Source organism: Setaria viridis, chromosome 1 (assembly GCF_005286985.2).
Source record: "Setaria viridis chromosome 1, Setaria_viridis_v4.0, whole genome shotgun sequence".
Lineage (NCBI taxonomy): Eukaryota > Viridiplantae > Streptophyta > Magnoliopsida > Poales > Poaceae > Setaria > Setaria viridis.
The window spans coordinates 29656685-29674621 of record NC_048263.2 but is presented as its reverse complement, the minus strand read 5'-3'; the positions used below and the strand labels follow the sequence as shown (position 1 = coordinate 29674621).

The following is a 17937-nucleotide window of genomic DNA, read 5'->3' as shown; positions in this document are numbered from 1 at the left end:
TTCAGGACCATCATGTTCTGGCTCGCCGGGTGCGTAGGGCTCTTCCGGTGGATCCTGTTCCTGTCACGGCGCTGACGCCGCCCGGGACGTCGACCACTCCTGAACATCGTTTCTCTAAAATTATTTAAAAAGGAAAAAGAAAACAGTTATCCGATAAACAAGTCTTCTTTAAAATAAACACTACTACGATCTCTGCGGAGCGTCAATTTTTTTCATTAAAAAGCATAGTAGTCTGTCATTTTTTAGTGAAATCGGCAATTCTACAGCTTAGTTTTCAAGTCCGACGGCGAATTGGATTTGATCGAAAGACATGAAAAGTTCTTGCGGATTTAGCCTCACAGTACACATACGGTCAAGGACATCAAAGGACGAACATGTACAACACAGACAACGACAACTGAATCAGTTGGCTCGACAGGTCCTATTTGAATGTTTGTACAAAAAGTCACGAGTGCTGTTGTTCGTCGTTGCCTTTGGCTATGAACTTGGGATCAACGAACCTTTTCTTCTTTACAAATGCGCATAGCACATGTCTGTGCCTGTGCCTCTTGTTGCTTAATCAGGTCTCGGGTGTAGTACTACTTCTCTATGCAATTGACGAAATAATGCTGCTGAGGCTCACTTGGCATGTACAATTTCTTCTCTGTCAGAGTTCAGAGGTGCAAGTATACCTCGGTTTGTGAAAACAAGTTGGAGATGAACAAGCTGACCCAATTAATCATCGGCGAATCCTTTGCTCGATAGAACTTGGATCTCGTCCCCGATGAGGCTTGAGCAAGACTCGTTACTCCAGTCGCTCTCAATTTTGCTTGACAACTTTGGAATGGCACATGCGAGATGAGCTCGACTTTAAACGATTCAGAAGGAGCACGTTCCAAATCGTAGGATGCATATGCCAATTCCGATTGTAATTCCGAAGGGGTCCAAAGTCCAGACAGCGGATAAAAAATCCAACTACCCAGTTCAACTCCAATTCCACAAAGCCGCACAGGGAAATGTGTTATTCGGTAAAGGACGATCCGTAGAGAAACGATTTTCGATCCGGGAAAAAAACCTTGGAAGGATCCGGAACTAAAGAGACATTAGTCACGGGTCTAAATTTCGTAGTCCCTTGGAGCCCTTTTAATCCCGGTTGGTGGTTCCAATCGAGACAAAAGTGAAACCACTACTATAAAAACGACTTTTCGTTCACTTCCTTAGTACCGGTCACATTTTGATCCGGTACTAATGTTACCGGATCCAAATTTGGAACTCCCCGAAGGTCTTTTAGTATCGGATCGTAACACCATCCGGTACTAAAGGGGCACTTTTAGTATCGGGTGGTATTAGGACCTGGTACTAAAAGCTCTCCACGGGTTACTTTATTTTAAAAGCATATCTAGTTTCATCACATGTGTTACTTTAAAAGGAAGACTCGCGTAAGGCTTGAGGTCATGGGTTCGAATCTCACGGACTGCGCACGACGCAAGGCTTTATTTTTTGGCGCAAAACAAGTTAGTACCGGTTGGTGATCCTTTTAGTACCGGGTCGACTCCTTTAGTACCAACACAGCAATACCGGTTGTACAACTGGTACTAGGGGGGTTTGGAACCAGTACTGAAAGTGGAATCCTCAGTAGTGAACTTTTAATTCTCTGCGACTCTCTCTTTCCCTTATCCTTGTCTCGATCTGCTCCCTCCCTCCCTCCCCGCCGCGGCCCGGCGAGGCGCGGGTGAGATTGGCGAGCGATGAATGATTATTTATTTGTGAATGATTCGTTTGTTATTTTATCCGGTGAATCCACCACGTGTTGTGAATCAAATCGAACTCATGTGTTGTGAATAAGATCTTGTGCGAATTGATTGGTTGTGCGTTCTTATATGTGATGATCATTGTGAGATGAGCATGTTTGTTGCTCTTGATTTGATTGTCTCTTTGGTGGAGTTGGAGCTCAAGGAGGTGGTACGGTGGTCGATGAGGTGGCGGGGCGAGCATGTAGGAGGGGGGCAGCCTACTTTTTTTAAAAAAAATCTTTTTAGTTCCGGTACCAACCGGGATTAAAGGGGATCTTTAGTCCTGGGTAAATGACCCGGGACTAGGAGGACTTTAGTCTCGAAAGATTAGTTCCGATTGGATTTTCAAGATACATGAGCCTATCCAACCGGGATCGATGCCCGTTTTTCCACCAGTGGTAGTACGCCGAGGACAATGGATCAGTGTTTCCCACCGATAACATTTCCCGTCACAAGGCAATCACATATACTCCGTTCTACTCCCTCCGTCCACGAACATATGACGTTTAGGACAATATAATGAAATGAACATAGCAGGTTGTCCCTCAGTGAAGATACCAGTGGATTTGTGGTACACATCTATCAGTCCACACCTGATAAGATTCTCCAACCGGCCCGGCAGATCGACAAAGGTTTTTACAATTTAGAGAAGTCCAGGGTCGTTACATTTCCAAAGTAAATTCAGAACACCAGGCCAATCATCGCACATATCAGCGTCACTCCTCGGCAGCCTGCGTTTTCACAGCCGTGCATCAGCCTCGCAGTCCTGCAGGGTTTGCCGCAGTATGTCAGCACTTCGTTTCGGAAGATCATACCATTCCTTCTCTTCCACAATTTCCAGCAGCACAGAATCACAAATGAGTCCAGCAACAGGGGACGCGATCCGGCCGTGGAGTGGTATGTAGATTACAGGTCTTGTGGTGAGGCGGCAGGTGGAAGCAGCACTCGGCACTCCAGAACGACCGTGCAATCGTGCACCAAGTCTCCAACATGACCTGGGTAGGTCTCCGGGGCGTTGCCGCAGATAGTTGTCACAGGCAGCTGCACACAGGCCGGTGATTGCCTGGTACACCGGTAGCAAAGCCCGCAGCGCGTCGCAGTGATGCCCCATAACCTTGTGTTCAATTGTGGTGATGCTGGCATGCCTGATGACCGAAACTGCCCAGGAAGATCGTGCACCTTGGTTTAGCCGGTGGATGAGCTTTTATTAGCAGTAGGAACGGATTCTGCGCACCAAGGTGTTTTATGCCAAGTGCTCCCTGATCTCGGTCGCAATGAACCTTGTCCAAGGCAATCAGGCAGCTCGATCCGCTAGCAGTATCTTCACCAGTCCACTGTCCACAAGAAGCTGCGCCATTGTTTGTCCATCTATGATATGCACCCTGTGGTAGAGCTATGCATGGCAGTATGTCACACATCAGATAGGACATTGGAGAGCTTTGCCATGTTGATCAGCACTGTTCGTTCCATGGAGTTGAGCAGCGACGCCTGCCAACCCGCGAGCGGCGAGATAGCGGCCTTCCCGGCAAATGTATCATGTATGAATCGAAGGCAGATAGCCTCAGCCCTCAGCCCTCAGCCCTCAGTGATTGTAATTTATTTCCGAATGCGATGGTCATTCGATGCTCAATTTGCACTTTTAATGAAAAGGCAGAGCACCTGCCCAAGGTTCATAAGGGAAAAAAACTACCCAATTCAACTCTAATTTCGCAAAGTCGCGTCCTTTAATTCAGGAAAAAACAGCCAATGTTCGATAAAAGGACATTCAGTTGACCGATGATAATGGATTTCCCACCAAAAACAGCCAATATTCGATTAAGGACGAGGACAGACAGACATCCACAGTCAGAATCCTCAAACCTGCAGGAAGTTTGCCGCGAAGTGGTCCATGTGCGCGTGGTCGAGCTCCACGGTCACCTGCACGCCGCCGTTCGGCGCACCCAGCAGCAGCACCATCCCCCTGCCGGACGGCGACGACACGAGCTCAACCCGGCTCGGCGCGCCCCAACCCATGTCCGTGTCGTCGTACGCCATGAACCGGTTGGACGACCCCGTCGGCGTGAACCTCTCGCGGGGGATCCCCGCGTAGACCTCGGCCCACCGCTCGGCACCCCGCAGCGGGTTCGCCAGCTTCTCGCGGGCGGCGTCGCGGATGGCCGCGGCCGCGTGCGCCATCCCGGCGTCGGGTTTCGTCAGGTCACGCGCGGCGGCCTTCGCAAACGACAGAGAGAGGCAGTTCCCGAAGTAGCCTTCGCCGACGCCCGGTAGCAGGCGGCGCCGGCAGTCCACAGGCACCAGGAAGTAGCAGGTGTCGTCGTCGTCGTCGCCGCCGCCGCCGCCGTGGTCCAGCGCCTTAGCGCGCACGATGGACGTCCACACTAACGACGACACCGCGACATAGGTGCTTGGAAGTTTTTCCAGCGGCTCGCTGATGGCAACGCTCTGTTCCATTACGCGCTGCTTCAACGAGTGGATCTCATCGCGGCGTATCAGAAAGCTCCTTCGCCGCTGGGCCAGCTCCAGCGTGGGGCGGGACGCCGGCGGCGGCCTGACCTGCGAATTTTATGTTCGTGATGAACAATGTTCATTGACCATGCGCAGCAGGGGGGAAGACCATCTCAGCGAGAGAGGCTACCGTAGGCAGCGCCGGCGCAATCGTGCGCAAGAACCTGCGCGTCAGCTCCTCCGCTTCCGGGTGCTGAATCGCCGCCCGGTCGAACGTCGGCGGCGGCACGAGGCTTTGGGACGACGCCGACCGCGCTACGGCAGACCATGCCCTCATGAACTGCCACACCGAATGGCCGTCGGCGACGGCGTGGTGGATGGACACCCCGACCACCGCGCCTCCATCACCGGCGGCCGGCCGAGTGACCTGCACGGCGAGCACCGGGGCGGGGAGGCGGCCGACCTCAAGCTCGGGCCCGAGCCGCAGCAAGTCCTCCGGGTCGTGCTCCTCGCCACAGGCGAGGCGGCGCATATCGCCGATGCTGCCGTCGTACTGGGCCTCCACGAACGTAACTCCAGGGTAGACGGCGGCCGGCGAACAGTCCACGACGAGGTCGCCTGCTGACGGGCGGTAGGAGAGCTTACCGGCGAGCGGGAGGAAGTCACCGAGCGCGGCGGCGAGGGAGGACCGCAGGGACCGGACGAGGCACGGGAAGGGCGGGACGCCGGGGCCTTCGTAGACGAAGAGCCGCTGCATGGGCAACACCCCGACGAACAAGCAGTCCATGAAGGAGAGCTTCAGAACGCGGTCGTCAGGGAGTGGTTGATGATGAGGTGAGCCGCCTGCTGGGGCGGCTTCATCTGCTCCGGCAGCTGGTAGGACATGGCTGACGCTGACAACTCGCACTCGGGAGCTCATGGCGCACAGAGATCGATGCTACCTCTCCAACTCGATCGGTTGTTTCATACTAGATCGATCCAGCGAGCTATCAGCTCTAGCCAACAAAGTGGTTGATGAGCTAGCAGAAACCACGCAATAATGTAATCAGAGATAGAGCAGTGCTGCAGATTGCCAACGAAAAAAAACGAAGGTTGACAAGGGACGGGAGAGAAACGACACAAATGGTGCCGTGCAGATACAAAGAAGCACACGGAAGCACGTCAGTCCTAATTTCTAAACGCAAATCGCTCATAATCTGTCCTGCATTGTATGCGCACTACGTACCAAGCTGCTTTTCGTACGAATATTCTCGTACCAGCCAAAATATTTCTCCACGCATCTTTATATTAAAAAGAGAGCATCGATTATAAAGTGGTTACAACGTGCAACGACGATTTGTGGCCACATTCGTTAAACCCACTAGAGCTATATTGAGCAGTTGGTTACAACTGAGAAAGAGAAGTGCCATGCATGCTTAGCTAAGCCACAAACAGGCAGCCAAACTGAATACCAGCCATAAATAAGTAGAACATTATTGACAACAACATAGAGTTCCCATCACAATACATACACATTCTATATACAAACATACAACTGATAATCTATTGGAGTTAAACCTAGCCACATTATTTTCATCCATCCAATACAATGCCAAACAGGGTCGAGATATATTAATACTTAATAGGTTATACATTGCATGAATTCTATTCAATCATCCTATGACTTGCTTCTTAATTGGAGTTTCTAATGGGTGAGGGTTGTCAGTTCAGGTTCCACAGAGAACCACCAGTATAGTATGAGCCCGGTGAAAGATGAAAATTTTAAGTGATGCGTATTGTTTGCTGAAATACATGGATAGTATCACTCTGTGACCATGAGATTGAGGACACGACATGATACACAACAGTGGAAGCCCCCGCGTATAAATCCAGGGGCACTACAATTAGTCCGTCCACGCGCGGATCTTGTATCTCCGCATTGACTAGTAGACACTACGTCTTATCTTTTTTAAAAAAATTTAAAGTTGTTGGGCTAGCTAGGGATATTGAGCTGGCACCTGAGCAGAAGTGAAAATGTTCAGATTTGCCAGCTTTAGAGTTTTGGGATAAAAATGTAGTCCTATACAATTTGTAGTAGCCTATCTTAATAGTAGCCTATCTTAATTAGTTAGCTCAATCAGTGGTTCATAAGGCCATTTTTATATAATAGAGTCTAAGGCCGTTCCAGTGGCCATGTTTATTTAGCGATCATGGTCGCGGTTTGGTTATGCAACTTGTTTACTTATACTATCGGAGTGTTCACTGTGTTGAAACATAGAGCAGATCCTCTTGATCAAAATATGACCCTCGGCACATGGTTCCGTGTTACGTATCGTGTCAATCATTCAGTCACAGTGGCTGATACCTTGTACCACTGCTGAGATTGCACGATTTTGTAGCAGGCGGTGAATGGTCCCTTCAGCGTAGATTTGGCTGTCAAAGTAGATGCAAAAGTACCGAAGAATGCTAAGTAGTGTTCATGTTCCTCCAGTCGGATATGCTTTGAACGTTGCTGTTTTGGTAAAAGAGATTTAAAATTGTTTGAAAGTCAACTCGAGAAAATAGGGGTAGGAGAATGACGGAAGCAACGGCGAACAGATGCAAACTTGTAATCGAACACCCCCTCGAATCTGCGGTCGTACCGCCGCACCACAGCAGGACGTCTCGTCCATCCGATCAACATCGAGCGGCCCAGTATCCTCACCGGGCCGGGCTATAACGCAAACGGCAAACCCCTCCTCGTCCCATTCCCATCTGCACCGAGACGGCCCAAACCTGAAAATCTGAAACCCCACCAGAGAGGAAAACTTCGAGAAGGGAGGCAGAGAGATGGAGAACGGCGGCGGCGGCGGCGGCAGAGGCGACGTGCCCGACGACGCCAACGAGCGTAAGAGATCGCTGCCTCTCTCCTTCTACTAGTCTCGACTCCTTCTACTCCCTCTGTTCGATGGGTTTGGTGTCGATTTTTTTTCTGGGTTTGCATCATCTCCTGACAGAAGAAAGGGGAATATTATTTTGGTGGGGAAGATTAGCTGAGATGCACGAATTAGGGCGTCGCGCACCAGTTCCGATCGCCTGTTTTTCTCTATCCAAGCTTGGTTCGAGGTTATACAAGTATTTCTAAGTATGCGTTGTCTGCTGTTGCGCAGATTGCCCTGGTACGCAGTCGGAGGATGCGGGGAAGGCAGATGCCTGCGCCGGATGCCCCAACCAGCAGATTTGCGCCACTGCCCCCAAGGGTCCTGATCCAGGTAATCAGATCATCCATGCCCTTGTGTTGAATTTCCATTCAATTTTGTGACTTGCTTTGGTGCCCCCTCACTGTTATCTGTCATCATTTTGTTTGATCTAGATTTCCTGGCAATAAGCTTAGTTCGGTTTAGTTAGATTTATTCACAGTAGCTGAGCAGCAGATTTAGTATGTTTTGGTATCAGTACAAATGTCCCCTGAACATGAAACTTAGTAGATTTAAGGGTGGTATTTCTGAGTTGCTGGATTTTTAGTGGCAAATGGAAGGACTAAGGTGCCTGTCACGTGTTATGTAGTAATCATTGAGGAGCTGTTAGCGCCTGTGTACCGGAAAACAGGCTACAGCTACAAGGGCTCAGTGATCTCCAGGGGAGACCTGATATCCTGATGCCACATCACTTTAATCAAAAATAAAATAAAATCCACTACCACAGCTGTTGCTGAAGGTTCAAAGTTTGATGAATCTCTAATTTTGGCTCAGACAGAGATTAGAAGAGTGCATGGGTTCCATATTTGGATCTTGTTCCAACTATCTGCGGGTGTTTGCTTAATTGCTTGGTAGTAAATTCTTGCTTCAAACCTGCATTGTTGTTGCACTATAAGGTCTAACAGATCTCATCACAAGAAAACAACTATACTTTACTCTTTTTTTTGTTACTTCCAATATTAATCTTCTTACTCCGCTTGGAACCTCATGATCTGTTTCATCTCCTACCGTGGAAAATGGACTGGGATTTCGCTATTTAGTATCTGCTATTTGAATATCAATATGTTGAAGTATTACTAAAGTTGCTCCAGTAAATTGCATACTTTTCAATATTGAGTAGCTTCTTGAAAGCTTGGACACTATCCATCTGCTTGTAGTAAATTTGGAGTGATGAATTTCATATTCACGAGGAAAGACACTCATGGCCCTATCCCTGCATTATACTTTGTGGACTTTTGAAGGGTATGCTATCAAGTCTGCCATGTGACTTCAGTCAGTGATCTAAATAAATACTTGATCTGAATGTAATCATTAATGAGAAAGAGAATCTTCAATGTGATATATATTTTTTTATATATTCACTGGAGCGAAGCATCATGGTTAAATTGAAATTTGTGTGATTGCCTAAAGCCCTGAACGCTTGTAGTTGGTAACCTTTTGCTAGTGGGTTAAGCTTTTTGGCATGCATTTTAGTGTGATCATGCTGTTAACCATAAGTGATTAATATGTGCATGAATGCTATTTAGTTTTCCATTTCTATTTGTTCAATGCTAAGTGAACTAATTATCGACTGATTGTATTTTGCAGATGTGGTTGCTATTGTTGAGCGGATGGCTACGGTGAAACACAAGATACTGGTTCTGTCTGGAAAGGGAGGGGTTGGAAAGAGCACGTTCTCGGCCCAGCTCTCATTTGCCCTAGCTGAAATGGAGCATCAGGTTGGCCTTCTTGACATAGATATCTGTGGCCCTAGCATCCCAAAAATGTTGGGCCTGGAGGGTCAGGATATACATCAAAGCAACCTTGGGTGGTCACCAGTCTATGTTGAGTCCAACCTTGGTGTCATGTCAATTGGTTTCATGCTGCCTAACCCAGATGACGCCGTCATATGGAGGGGTCCCCGCAAGAATGGACTGATCAAGCAGTTCTTAAAGGATGTTGACTGGGGGGAGATTGACTATCTTGTAGTGGATGCACCTCCAGGAACATCTGATGAACACATCTCGATTGTGCAGTACCTCCAGGCCACAGGAATCGATGGTGCGATAATCGTCACAACTCCGCAGCAGGTCTCTCTAATCGATGTGAGGAAGGAGATAAACTTCTGCAAGAAGGTGGGAGTCCCAGTCTTGGGTGTTGTGGAGAACATGAGTGGGCTGAGGCAGCCACTTTCTGATCTCAGGTTCGTGAAGTCAGGTGAGTCAGGCGAGACAGACGCTACAGAGTGGGTGCTGAACTGCATCAGGGAGAAAGCCCCTGAGCTTCTGTCGGTTGTGGCATGCAGCGAGGTGTTTGACAGCAGCAAGGGCGGGGCAGAGAAAATGTGCATCGAAATGGGAGTCCCTTTCCTTGGTAAGGTGCCCATGGATCCGCAGCTGTGCAAGGCGGCTGAGGAAGGGAGATCGTGCTTTGCTGATCAGAAGTGCAGTGCCAGTGCTCCAGCTCTTCAGAGCATTGTGAAGAAGTTCATCAAGCCCGAGTGACAAAATAGTGTTGGCCTGCTGGGGATCAGGTGGTGAACAATGAAATGATGTGACGATGCTATAGTTCTCACTATGTATGTTGCTGCGGTACACGCTGAATTTGTATTAGTGCTGGTATAGGATCCAGTAAGTTTTAGTTCGTGAATTATTGGTGGGTGCACAAACTACTGCAGAATTCTGAGTGAAGTATGTTTTGAGCTGCTGCCTGAATGATGTTTGCTTTACATGCTTTGTACTGCGAGTACATTAACTGAATGAGCGAATGGATTGTGCTAGCGAAAAGCCTAGAAACGCTTCTTTGCTGTTGTGGCGACTGTAATGTCCAGCACTCCAGCTACCATCCGGTTTGTGAAACTTGCAATTTATCGGGAGAAAAGGCGCCCTCACCACGCCACAAATCAGCGAGCTGATCGGTGTTGCTAAGCTAAGGCGACCCCGGCCTGGGCTGCCGCCACCACCCGTCAGGGCCAGCCAGGTTCAGGCCGTCAGCCACCCTCCACCGTGTTCACCCATCAGAGTCATTGTTTCACTTCTATGGAGTTCACTTAAGAACTGCCAATGGTCCAATTGTTGACGAACGAAACATAATAAGCGAGAACGGTAAGCATGCCCTGTGCTTCTCTTTACACTGACGACTGAACGGTGAAAACGAATTAGAAGGTGACAAGCAGCGGAAAATTGTTGGTCTTAAGCTGACTTGCAGCTATTATGGCTAAAGATGCAACTACATGTAGCTGCTCAAGTTAAAATAGACATTCAGAAGAAAAGTTGGCAATAGCGAGTGCATTCTGAACATGAAAGATTTTATTTCATATCGTAAACGGTACACACTTTCAACAAGAAGTTTCTCTTATTACGTGACCCGCGGATTACAAGGGCTATTTTCCTCAAGTGCTTGTTTGCAAATTCAGACCTTTCTGCCGTGGTTACACGGCAACTACCAAAACAGCTAAAACTTAGCGAGGGTTGGCGGCACCCATATGTAGCCATGGGTCTGCACATACCCCATCCTCCTGCTCATATCATCGGCCTCCTGTGGTCCTCGGGTTCCTGGTTGGTATGGAACGGACTTCAGCTTGCCAGCATCGATGTCGTGAAGCAAAGGAGTGAAGATCTCCCATGCAGCCTGAGAGGAACAAATACTCTGTCAGATTCGGCTATTTACAAGGGAGCCCATTTCAAAGGAAGTGCATATGTATGGCAAATCACAAACCCTCAGTTCATCTCGGCGAACAAAGTGCTGCTGATCACCTCTTATCCTGTCAAAACATACATTGGTATCGATAAATAGATCATGGTTCAGGAAGAAAGTTTTTCTTCTGAAACTTGCAGAGAACTGAATGCGCTGAAAGCAAATTTGGCACTAGGATGGAGCAGCACATACGTGTCCAAGATAAGACGCTCATATGCTTCTGGGATTTTTACATCTTGGTACCGCATCCCGTAGGATAGATCCAGTTCGCTTTGTTCAGTTGCCATTTCCAGTCCAGGTTTCTTGACCTACAAAAGTTCATGCAGTTCACTTAGACTGTCAACCAATCTGTTCATCTTTTCCCTTGACAAACGTGAAAAAAAGTGTTAGAGTTTGCAAAAGTAAATGCACGTACTGTTAACTTCATATACATGGCTTCTGATGGCTGCAGGCGTATAACAAACTCATTCCTTCCTTGTTTCTTGCCTATACCAGGGTAAAAGAGAGCACAAAGCATTAGTTCCGTTCAGTACAAACAGACAATTTAAATGGAAAATTTGGTCATTCAAACAAAATCATTCAAATTAGTAATAACAAGGTAAGTTAAGTTCTCAGGGAGTATGAGTAAATAACAGTTAGAAGCATTTGCAGGAACAGACTTAACGACAATACATTTAAAAATGAGAAAAGAATTTAGCACGTACATCTAAAAATGTCACCAGGAGCATCCTTGAATTGCACACGTATCTCTGCTTTCCTAGAATTTAGAGCTTTACCAGCCTTGAGAATGAATGGAACTCCTGTAGACACAGATATTTGCATGTCAGTACAAAAATAAACATTCCAGTCTTCAGAAGTATGAAAATTTGGTCATTTAAACAAAATCACTCAAATTAGTGATAACAAGGTAAATCAAATCTAAGCAACGTGGAGGTCTAGTTAAGGAAGTCTGCAGAACTTGACATGGGGGATTTTTTTTTAATAAATAACTCATCAAGTAATATTTACCCTCCCATCTTTCATTGTGTACCCTCAGTACAACAGATGCATAAGTAGGGGTGTTGGAGTCATCTGGCACAGTAGGGTCATCCTTGTAGCCATCATATTGTCCAATGACTACCTCTTCATGCTTTATAGGCTCCACTGATTGCAGAACCTGGCATTGTGTAGTAAAAAACCAAAAATGAATGCATTTGCAACTAGCAAGCAACAACAAATGATATATGACACGGGATTCATAAATTAAAATCACATCAAGGAAGCGTCTAGATGCCAGTTTTTATTGTCAGTTGATAACATAGAAGGATGAAAGAAGTAAGGACCTTGACTTTTTCATCTCTAATGTGCTCGGGTTTAAGAGAGACAGGCTTTTCCATAGCCACCAAACAGAAGACCTGCAAATTATAGTAACAGTCATACCAGACCTCTTGATTCCAGAATATAACATCATTATAGCTATGAGGAATTGTAATGACAGGTATCTACTGTGTCCGTTCAGAAGATTTAGCATTACAATGGTGATGAAATAAAATATTAATCATACTACTGAATAATCATGTATTAAGTACTAGCTGTTCCTACAGTAAACAACTGATACTATAGATTCAAATCATAGAGCAAATGTCTGATAAATGCTTGCAAAATTATTTTAAATGGAAGAAGGAAAAAGTCCATGAGGATATCCTTACCTGCAACAAATGATTCTGAATGATATCACGAATGATACTGCATCAACAAAAAGCAAGTCAGATACTTGGATTGTAAGAAGACAAATATCAGCACATGGAGGTCGTTTAAATGATAAATAAGAATGATAGTGCTTCTATGCTCTCTCAAAAAATACTGTTGGTAGTGTAGTAGGTGGTGCAAGATGGTCACAAGAAAGTAAAAAAGAAAAGAACTTTGGTCTTCCAAGGCCCGAGCAATATACAATTTGCAGTTAGTGTTTTTTTTTTCCAGAAGTATAAAGCCACATGATCAGAGGACCTATTAGGACCAGAGGTGCACCATTTACAATACAGAAAGTATAGAACAGATGTTTTATAACTTGAGATTCAGTTACAGCCATATGTGCCTTCTGGCTACTGCTCAAAACAAATGCTTATGCAAAGAACAACCATGAACCATATAAGAATGCAGTTGCTTCCAACGTACCCATATTGATCAAAATATCCTCCACGTCCCTCGGTTCCAAAGTCCTCCTTAAATACGATCTGCGGAATTGATTTATTATTTGCAAGCATATATATTTGGCATAATAATAACAGAAAAACTCCCAGCTTTCTGACATCGACTTTGTACAACTTTTCAGAAAAGAAAACTGACAAAAAGAATTCGGATCAACTTGGAAAATTCAATTTATGATTTATAAAGAAAAAAGTGCTCCAAGCACCTAGAGAAGAGTCTTACCTGTACATTAGCAATATTATCACGATTCCAGAGAGGCAAAAATAAGCGGTTTGCAAAACGAAGCACAAGCTGAAAATATGGCAATATGAGATAGAGTTGCATATAGGAAGGCTATAGAGTTCAGTGTTCACTATAAGTCACATAGTTTACCAAGTTTTGAACCAGCTCTTTTCCTAAATAGTGGTCAATTCTGTAGAGTTGTTCTTCTTCAAACAGCTTTCCAAGTTCGGCACTCAGTTCCTCTGCAGAGTCCAAATCCTTTCCAAAGGGCTTTTCAACAATAACTCTTGTCCAACCAGCATGTGAAGCTGAAAGTACAACATGAATTGATTATTGATATCACAAATTTTAGCACAGCTGCACAAGAACGGGGTAACATAAGGTAGTATGATAAAACTCCAAATTAGGGCATCGGCCTTGGTTATCTTTCTTAGTTACGTGTGAAAAATTGATGCCGCACAGTTTGAGTGCTTCTAGAAGAGGCAAAAAACTACAGACTACTGTATGGACTTTCAAAGGAATGAATGAATGATCTACTTGAATATGTAAACAGCATTTTGCTTTACTTTTCATCAGCCTCGGTGAAAGAGCAATGCAGAGAAACAAGGGTGGAAAGTGGTAGAGAACTATTCTGCTGAGAAGTTGAACAACTCTTGACAGAGAGAAAAAATTTGGAACTTTGCATGTTCCAACTTCCAACAAGCTGGGTAAACAATAAAGAAGAAACAGAATATGGTTCTTTATTTCCAAATAGCAACAACAAAGCCTTTTAGTCCCAGGCAAGTTAGGGCAGGCTAGAGATGAAACACAAAATGAGCCAGCCACCAACAACAACAAGAAGGGAAAAAGTTTATAAAAATATAAAAAGACATCAATACAGTCAACTGTTGGTTCTTTATTTCCAAACAAAATTAAATATTTTTTCTACACCAAAAGCTATGTAATAATCAGATAGCATCATTAACCTCAGGGAAGTTCAGTTGGAGAGAGACTTTTTGAGAGTAACTTACATGGATTCATGCAATACGATCTTATCATTTTGCATACGGATGGGTAGACTGATGGAGGCAATGCCAAATAAAATAGTCTGCGATAGCTTCCCGATTCATTGTTTTTTGATGTTTCATACTCAGAGATTGCCTTGTTTAATAACTCAAATCCTTCCCCACTATCATAGGAACCACTAACATATTTAATCTGTAGAAAAACTCAACATGATTACAGAAGTCGAACATTTAAGGATTCAGGAGCTATACACAATATTAGAAACTTACTAGCTGCAAAAATTGAGAAAGATGTTCATCTGAACCTTTGAGGTATCTGCAGCAGTAGAGCATTTATATATTCAGATAGAGAAAGAATGATGGAATATTTCAATCATGCTAAACATTGGTGGAAATAGGAAGGAACCCATCACACAACTCAGTAATCTTGTAATGAAGTTCTTGTATAATTCAAGGAATGAATCTTACCCACGGATGCGTTCTCTTAATCCATCATCAGAAAGATTTGATCTGGCATACCCAAATATATGGACTTCTTCAGATTGCAGAAATCCCTATAGATATCAACACAGCAGCGGCGAATAAGGTTCACAAGTTTGTACATGTGCAAAACTAAGAAACTTATATGTACATATTATATATAGGAAATGCAAATATGTTATATTATGATGTTCTAGTATTTTCAGTTCTACTGTGCTGATATATTTCAAAAACAGATGGATCAAACTATGCACTTGTTTCCTACTGTTGTATCAGAAGTTTACAGTTCCTTGTGGCTTTATAGTTAATATGTAAAAAACTGCTAGTGCGTTTACATTACCTGCTGAAAAAGGTGAAAGAGTGCTGGGAAAGTTTTCTTCTTAGCAAGGTCTCCAGAAGCACCTAGTACAACAATGGACAAGCAACCGGACTCTGAAGATAGTCCAAGGTCCTTGAAACTTGACAGAGAGCTGAAGCTATTTTCCCCAGAAAATGGGGAAGATACAGATGAGCGTCCTGACATGATAAATTGTGTTGTTTCCTTCTTCCTTCAGATAAAAACCTAGGAAGGTTGAGAAGGTACAATTAATCACACAATGAATAAGATTATTACAGTCTAGGCCATGAAGGCAAGGCAATCTAAAACATTTCTGAGCAAGACCACCGAGCTCATGTTATTAACAGTCAGTTTATACTACTCCCTCCGTTCCAAATTATAGGTCGTTTTGGTATTTTAAGATTCATAGATTTTGCTATGCACCTAGACATAATTATATATCTAGATGCATAGCAAAAGCAATGAATTTAGAAAAGGCAAAATGACCTATAATTTGGGACGGAGGGAGTAAAAGTTTTGAAACAAAAAAGTGGGATTCTAAAAAAGTTTTTTTTAAAAGAATTCCGGTAAATCTTTTAAAAACAATTCTACTCAAGTTTGTCCTCCAATATACCAGAGATTATGAATATTAATATGATGCTACGAGTTTACAATCTAGTTAGGAAAACTATCTTTTATAAGAGGAATCAATTGAACTGACCTTCATCATATTTAGGGGAACTGAAATCAATTCAATTGAACTATGCTAAGTGCAAGCAGTTCAAACCACTCATGTATTCAACCTTCATGAGTATGGAACTCCTTTTTTTTTTTTGCAGTAAACATGTTGCTTGTAAAGTGTTTGTCATGCTAACAAAAATTCAAGGTGAATGTGGCACTTATGTAGCCTTTGAACAGTAAGCAAACAAATTGACATTATAATAAAATATTCCTCTCTGAAGTCAAAATACACAACTATACGAGTACAGCTTAGTTTCCATACTGATTTTTTTGTAAACATTTTTTTAGCGAAAGTGTTACCCATATTTCGTCAGCTAATCTTGAGATAATTGCATGAGTCATGCCTACAATCTGTGATAAAATGTTCTGCCGATCAGAGGTACGAGTAATAAGTTAAGTCACCATAGAAGAACACATCAACAGGCATCTTTCATAAGATACTTTACATAGCAGAATAAACTAACTACCTTAGAAAAAGAAAGGTGGGAGGATGACGAGATCTTGGCATATAGCACATTACAAGATTAGAAGTAGCTGATTTTAATTAAAAAATAATCGTCCCCAACCACTCCCTAGGTACAGAGCATCCCAAAGAACCAGCAAAGAAACAATCGCCGAAGACAAAACTGAACGATCTCTATCGCAGGCAGTTATTTCCAGGAAAGGGTACTTCTAATTATGAAGAAATTGAGGGCAACTCTGAAGCGACAACAGATCCGCAGAAACATAAAACATGCAGGAACGGCGAACGCGATCCTTCGTAACCGGAACGGACGGGCGCTTACCCCGCTGCAGGAACCTCCGGCGATCAACCAAGAACGCCGAACAGGAGGATCGCAGTAGCCGATATGGCTAATGGCTATGGAGAGACGCCGGGACGCGGCGCGGAGCAGACCAGACAACCACTGATGAGATTTGACTTCGCAAGGGGAGAGGGATTTATAACGATGGATCGCACTCGCCCGCTTCCGTTTTCCCTCCGCCGCTTTTATACACCCGCCGACTAGTCCCGGCGGCCTCCGTCCGGTTCCCGGCTCCGAGTTGACCTCACCTGCCCACCGGCTAGGCGGCTAACATCCACCAACCCTGCACACATTGTTCTTCTGTTAATTAAACAATGCTCCGAAATTGAAGAATTTGCAAGGGCTTATGTGGCAAAAGGGCGTGATCTTGAACTACTGGTGGTGCATACGCATTGAAAACTCAAAGAATGGCACTATCATTTATACGATTTTCTTTTGGAAAAAAAACAAGAATTGGACTGTCCGTAAAAGGGTCTTGGTCTATGGTGCGCATGATGATAACATAATTCGATCGGATCCAATTTGCAGCCAACCTTGACTGCAACATGGAAATTAGAAATTTTATTTACATAATTAGTGCAAATATTCTTAAATTTATACGCGCTAGGCAGGAGGACGCTGGACATGAATACTAATTTCGCAAGATTTTGTTTTTAGTGGAAATACACGGGTCTAGCATCGCAAAAGTTTGTGTTTAGACCTAAAAGAATCCTTAGCTTTGTAAGACCAGGGCTAGTGCTACCTTTTCAGCGAAACCACAAAGACCAAACCTGTAGTTCATCCAGACACAGGGGTGGATCCAGGGGGCCTAATTTTAGTTGTAAAATACTGTAGATAAAGTTTCAAATTATCATTAATTTCTAGCTTTAGCCCTTAATTTCTACTATTTAGCCTTCCGAGGTGTTCATCCTGGTTCCGCCCCTTGTCCAGACACGAGCAATAGCAACGCAACACGTACTCAAATACTAGTAACCCCAAATCTCAAACACAGCCCCATTTCCTCAAATTCGGCCCATGCACAGATGCATCCACTTCCTCAGATGAGATCTTGCCAATCCCATCTTGGGCAAGTCACATCATCATGATTTGGAGCCGTGCTTGGTACAGCCGCACGGCGCCGAGTTTCATCGTGTCACGGAAAGCGCATTTGGCCTTTCAACCCTGGTGTCAACCTCGTAAAAACGCGAGAGGTCTTAACTACAAATAAATAGGGGAAAACTATCATATTATAAAATAAGCATGTGCATACTCGTCAAACGATGTGGGGGTAAAATCGTGACAAAGAGAACTTTCGGTGTCAGCTTGAGATAATTTTAGTCTGAGATGGTCCTGGGCAGCTGTAGTTCAACTTGAGAT

At 44.6% G+C, this 17937-nt stretch overlaps 3 protein-coding genes across 3 annotated transcripts; 1 reads left to right on the top strand and 2 right to left on the bottom strand.

The window, feature by feature from the left end:
* Positions 1–2395: 2395 nt before the first annotated feature.
* Positions 2396–5361, bottom strand: LOC117860520 (anthocyanidin 3-O-glucoside 6''-O-acyltransferase). Its single transcript, XM_034743838.2, has 2 exons — positions 4408–5361; positions 2396–4325 (listed from the first exon to the last, which is right to left on the bottom strand). The coding sequence occupies exons 1-2, from the start codon at positions 5134–5136 to the stop codon at positions 3627–3629; spliced, it is 1428 nt and encodes a 475-aa protein (XP_034599729.1). The 5' UTR covers positions 5137–5361; the 3' UTR covers positions 2396–3626.
* A 1561-nt stretch (positions 5362–6922) lies between these two features.
* On the top strand, positions 6923–9860 carry LOC117860527 (cytosolic Fe-S cluster assembly factor NBP35). The gene is made up of 3 exons (XM_034743842.2): positions 6923–7083; positions 7346–7447; positions 8741–9860. Exons 1-3 carry the CDS (start codon positions 7026–7028, stop codon positions 9634–9636), a joined length of 1056 nt encoding a protein of 351 aa, XP_034599733.1. The 5' UTR covers positions 6923–7025; the 3' UTR covers positions 9637–9860.
* Positions 9861–10418: 558 nt separating this feature from the next.
* Positions 10419–16859, bottom strand: LOC117860511 (glucose-6-phosphate 1-dehydrogenase, cytoplasmic isoform). The gene is made up of 16 exons (XM_034743826.2): positions 16564–16859; positions 15062–15283; positions 14710–14795; positions 14512–14557; positions 14248–14434; positions 13388–13545; positions 13238–13306; positions 12983–13041; positions 12517–12553; positions 12151–12222; positions 11837–11984; positions 11533–11628; positions 11244–11314; positions 11021–11136; positions 10850–10895; positions 10419–10762 (listed from the first exon to the last, which is right to left on the bottom strand). The coding sequence occupies exons 2-16, from the start codon at positions 15242–15244 to the stop codon at positions 10586–10588; spliced, it is 1551 nt and encodes a 516-aa protein (XP_034599717.1). The 5' UTR covers positions 15245–15283; positions 16564–16859; the 3' UTR covers positions 10419–10585.
* Positions 16860–17937: the final 1078 nt, after the last annotated feature.

Coding starts and splice junctions, on each gene's coding strand:
- LOC117860520 (XM_034743838.2), bottom strand. CDS start 5,136: ATGAGCTCCCGAGTGCGAGTTGTCAGCGTCAGCCATGTCCTACCAGCT. Junction 4,326..4,407: donor TTGCGCCGGCGCTGCCTACG/GTAGCCTCTCTC, acceptor TAAAATTCGCAG/GTCAGGCCGCCGCCGGCGTC.
- LOC117860527 (XM_034743842.2), top strand. CDS start 7,026: ATGGAGAACGGCGGCGGCGGCGGCGGCAGAGGCGACGTGCCCGACGAC. Junction 7,084..7,345: donor GCCCGACGACGCCAACGAGC/GTAAGAGATCGC, acceptor GCTGTTGCGCAG/ATTGCCCTGGTACGCAGTCG. Junction 7,448..8,740: donor CCCCAAGGGTCCTGATCCAG/GTAATCAGATCA, acceptor TGTATTTTGCAG/ATGTGGTTGCTATTGTTGAG.
- LOC117860511 (XM_034743826.2), bottom strand. CDS start 15,244: ATGTCAGGACGCTCATCTGTATCTTCCCCATTTTCTGGGGAAAATAGC. Junction 13,546..14,247: donor ATCGTATTGCATGAATCCAT/GTAAGTTACTCT, acceptor TTGTACTTTCAG/CTTCACATGCTGGTTGGACA. Junction 11,137..11,243: donor CCATGTATATGAAGTTAACA/GTACGTGCATTT, acceptor GAACTTTTGTAG/GTCAAGAAACCTGGACTGGA.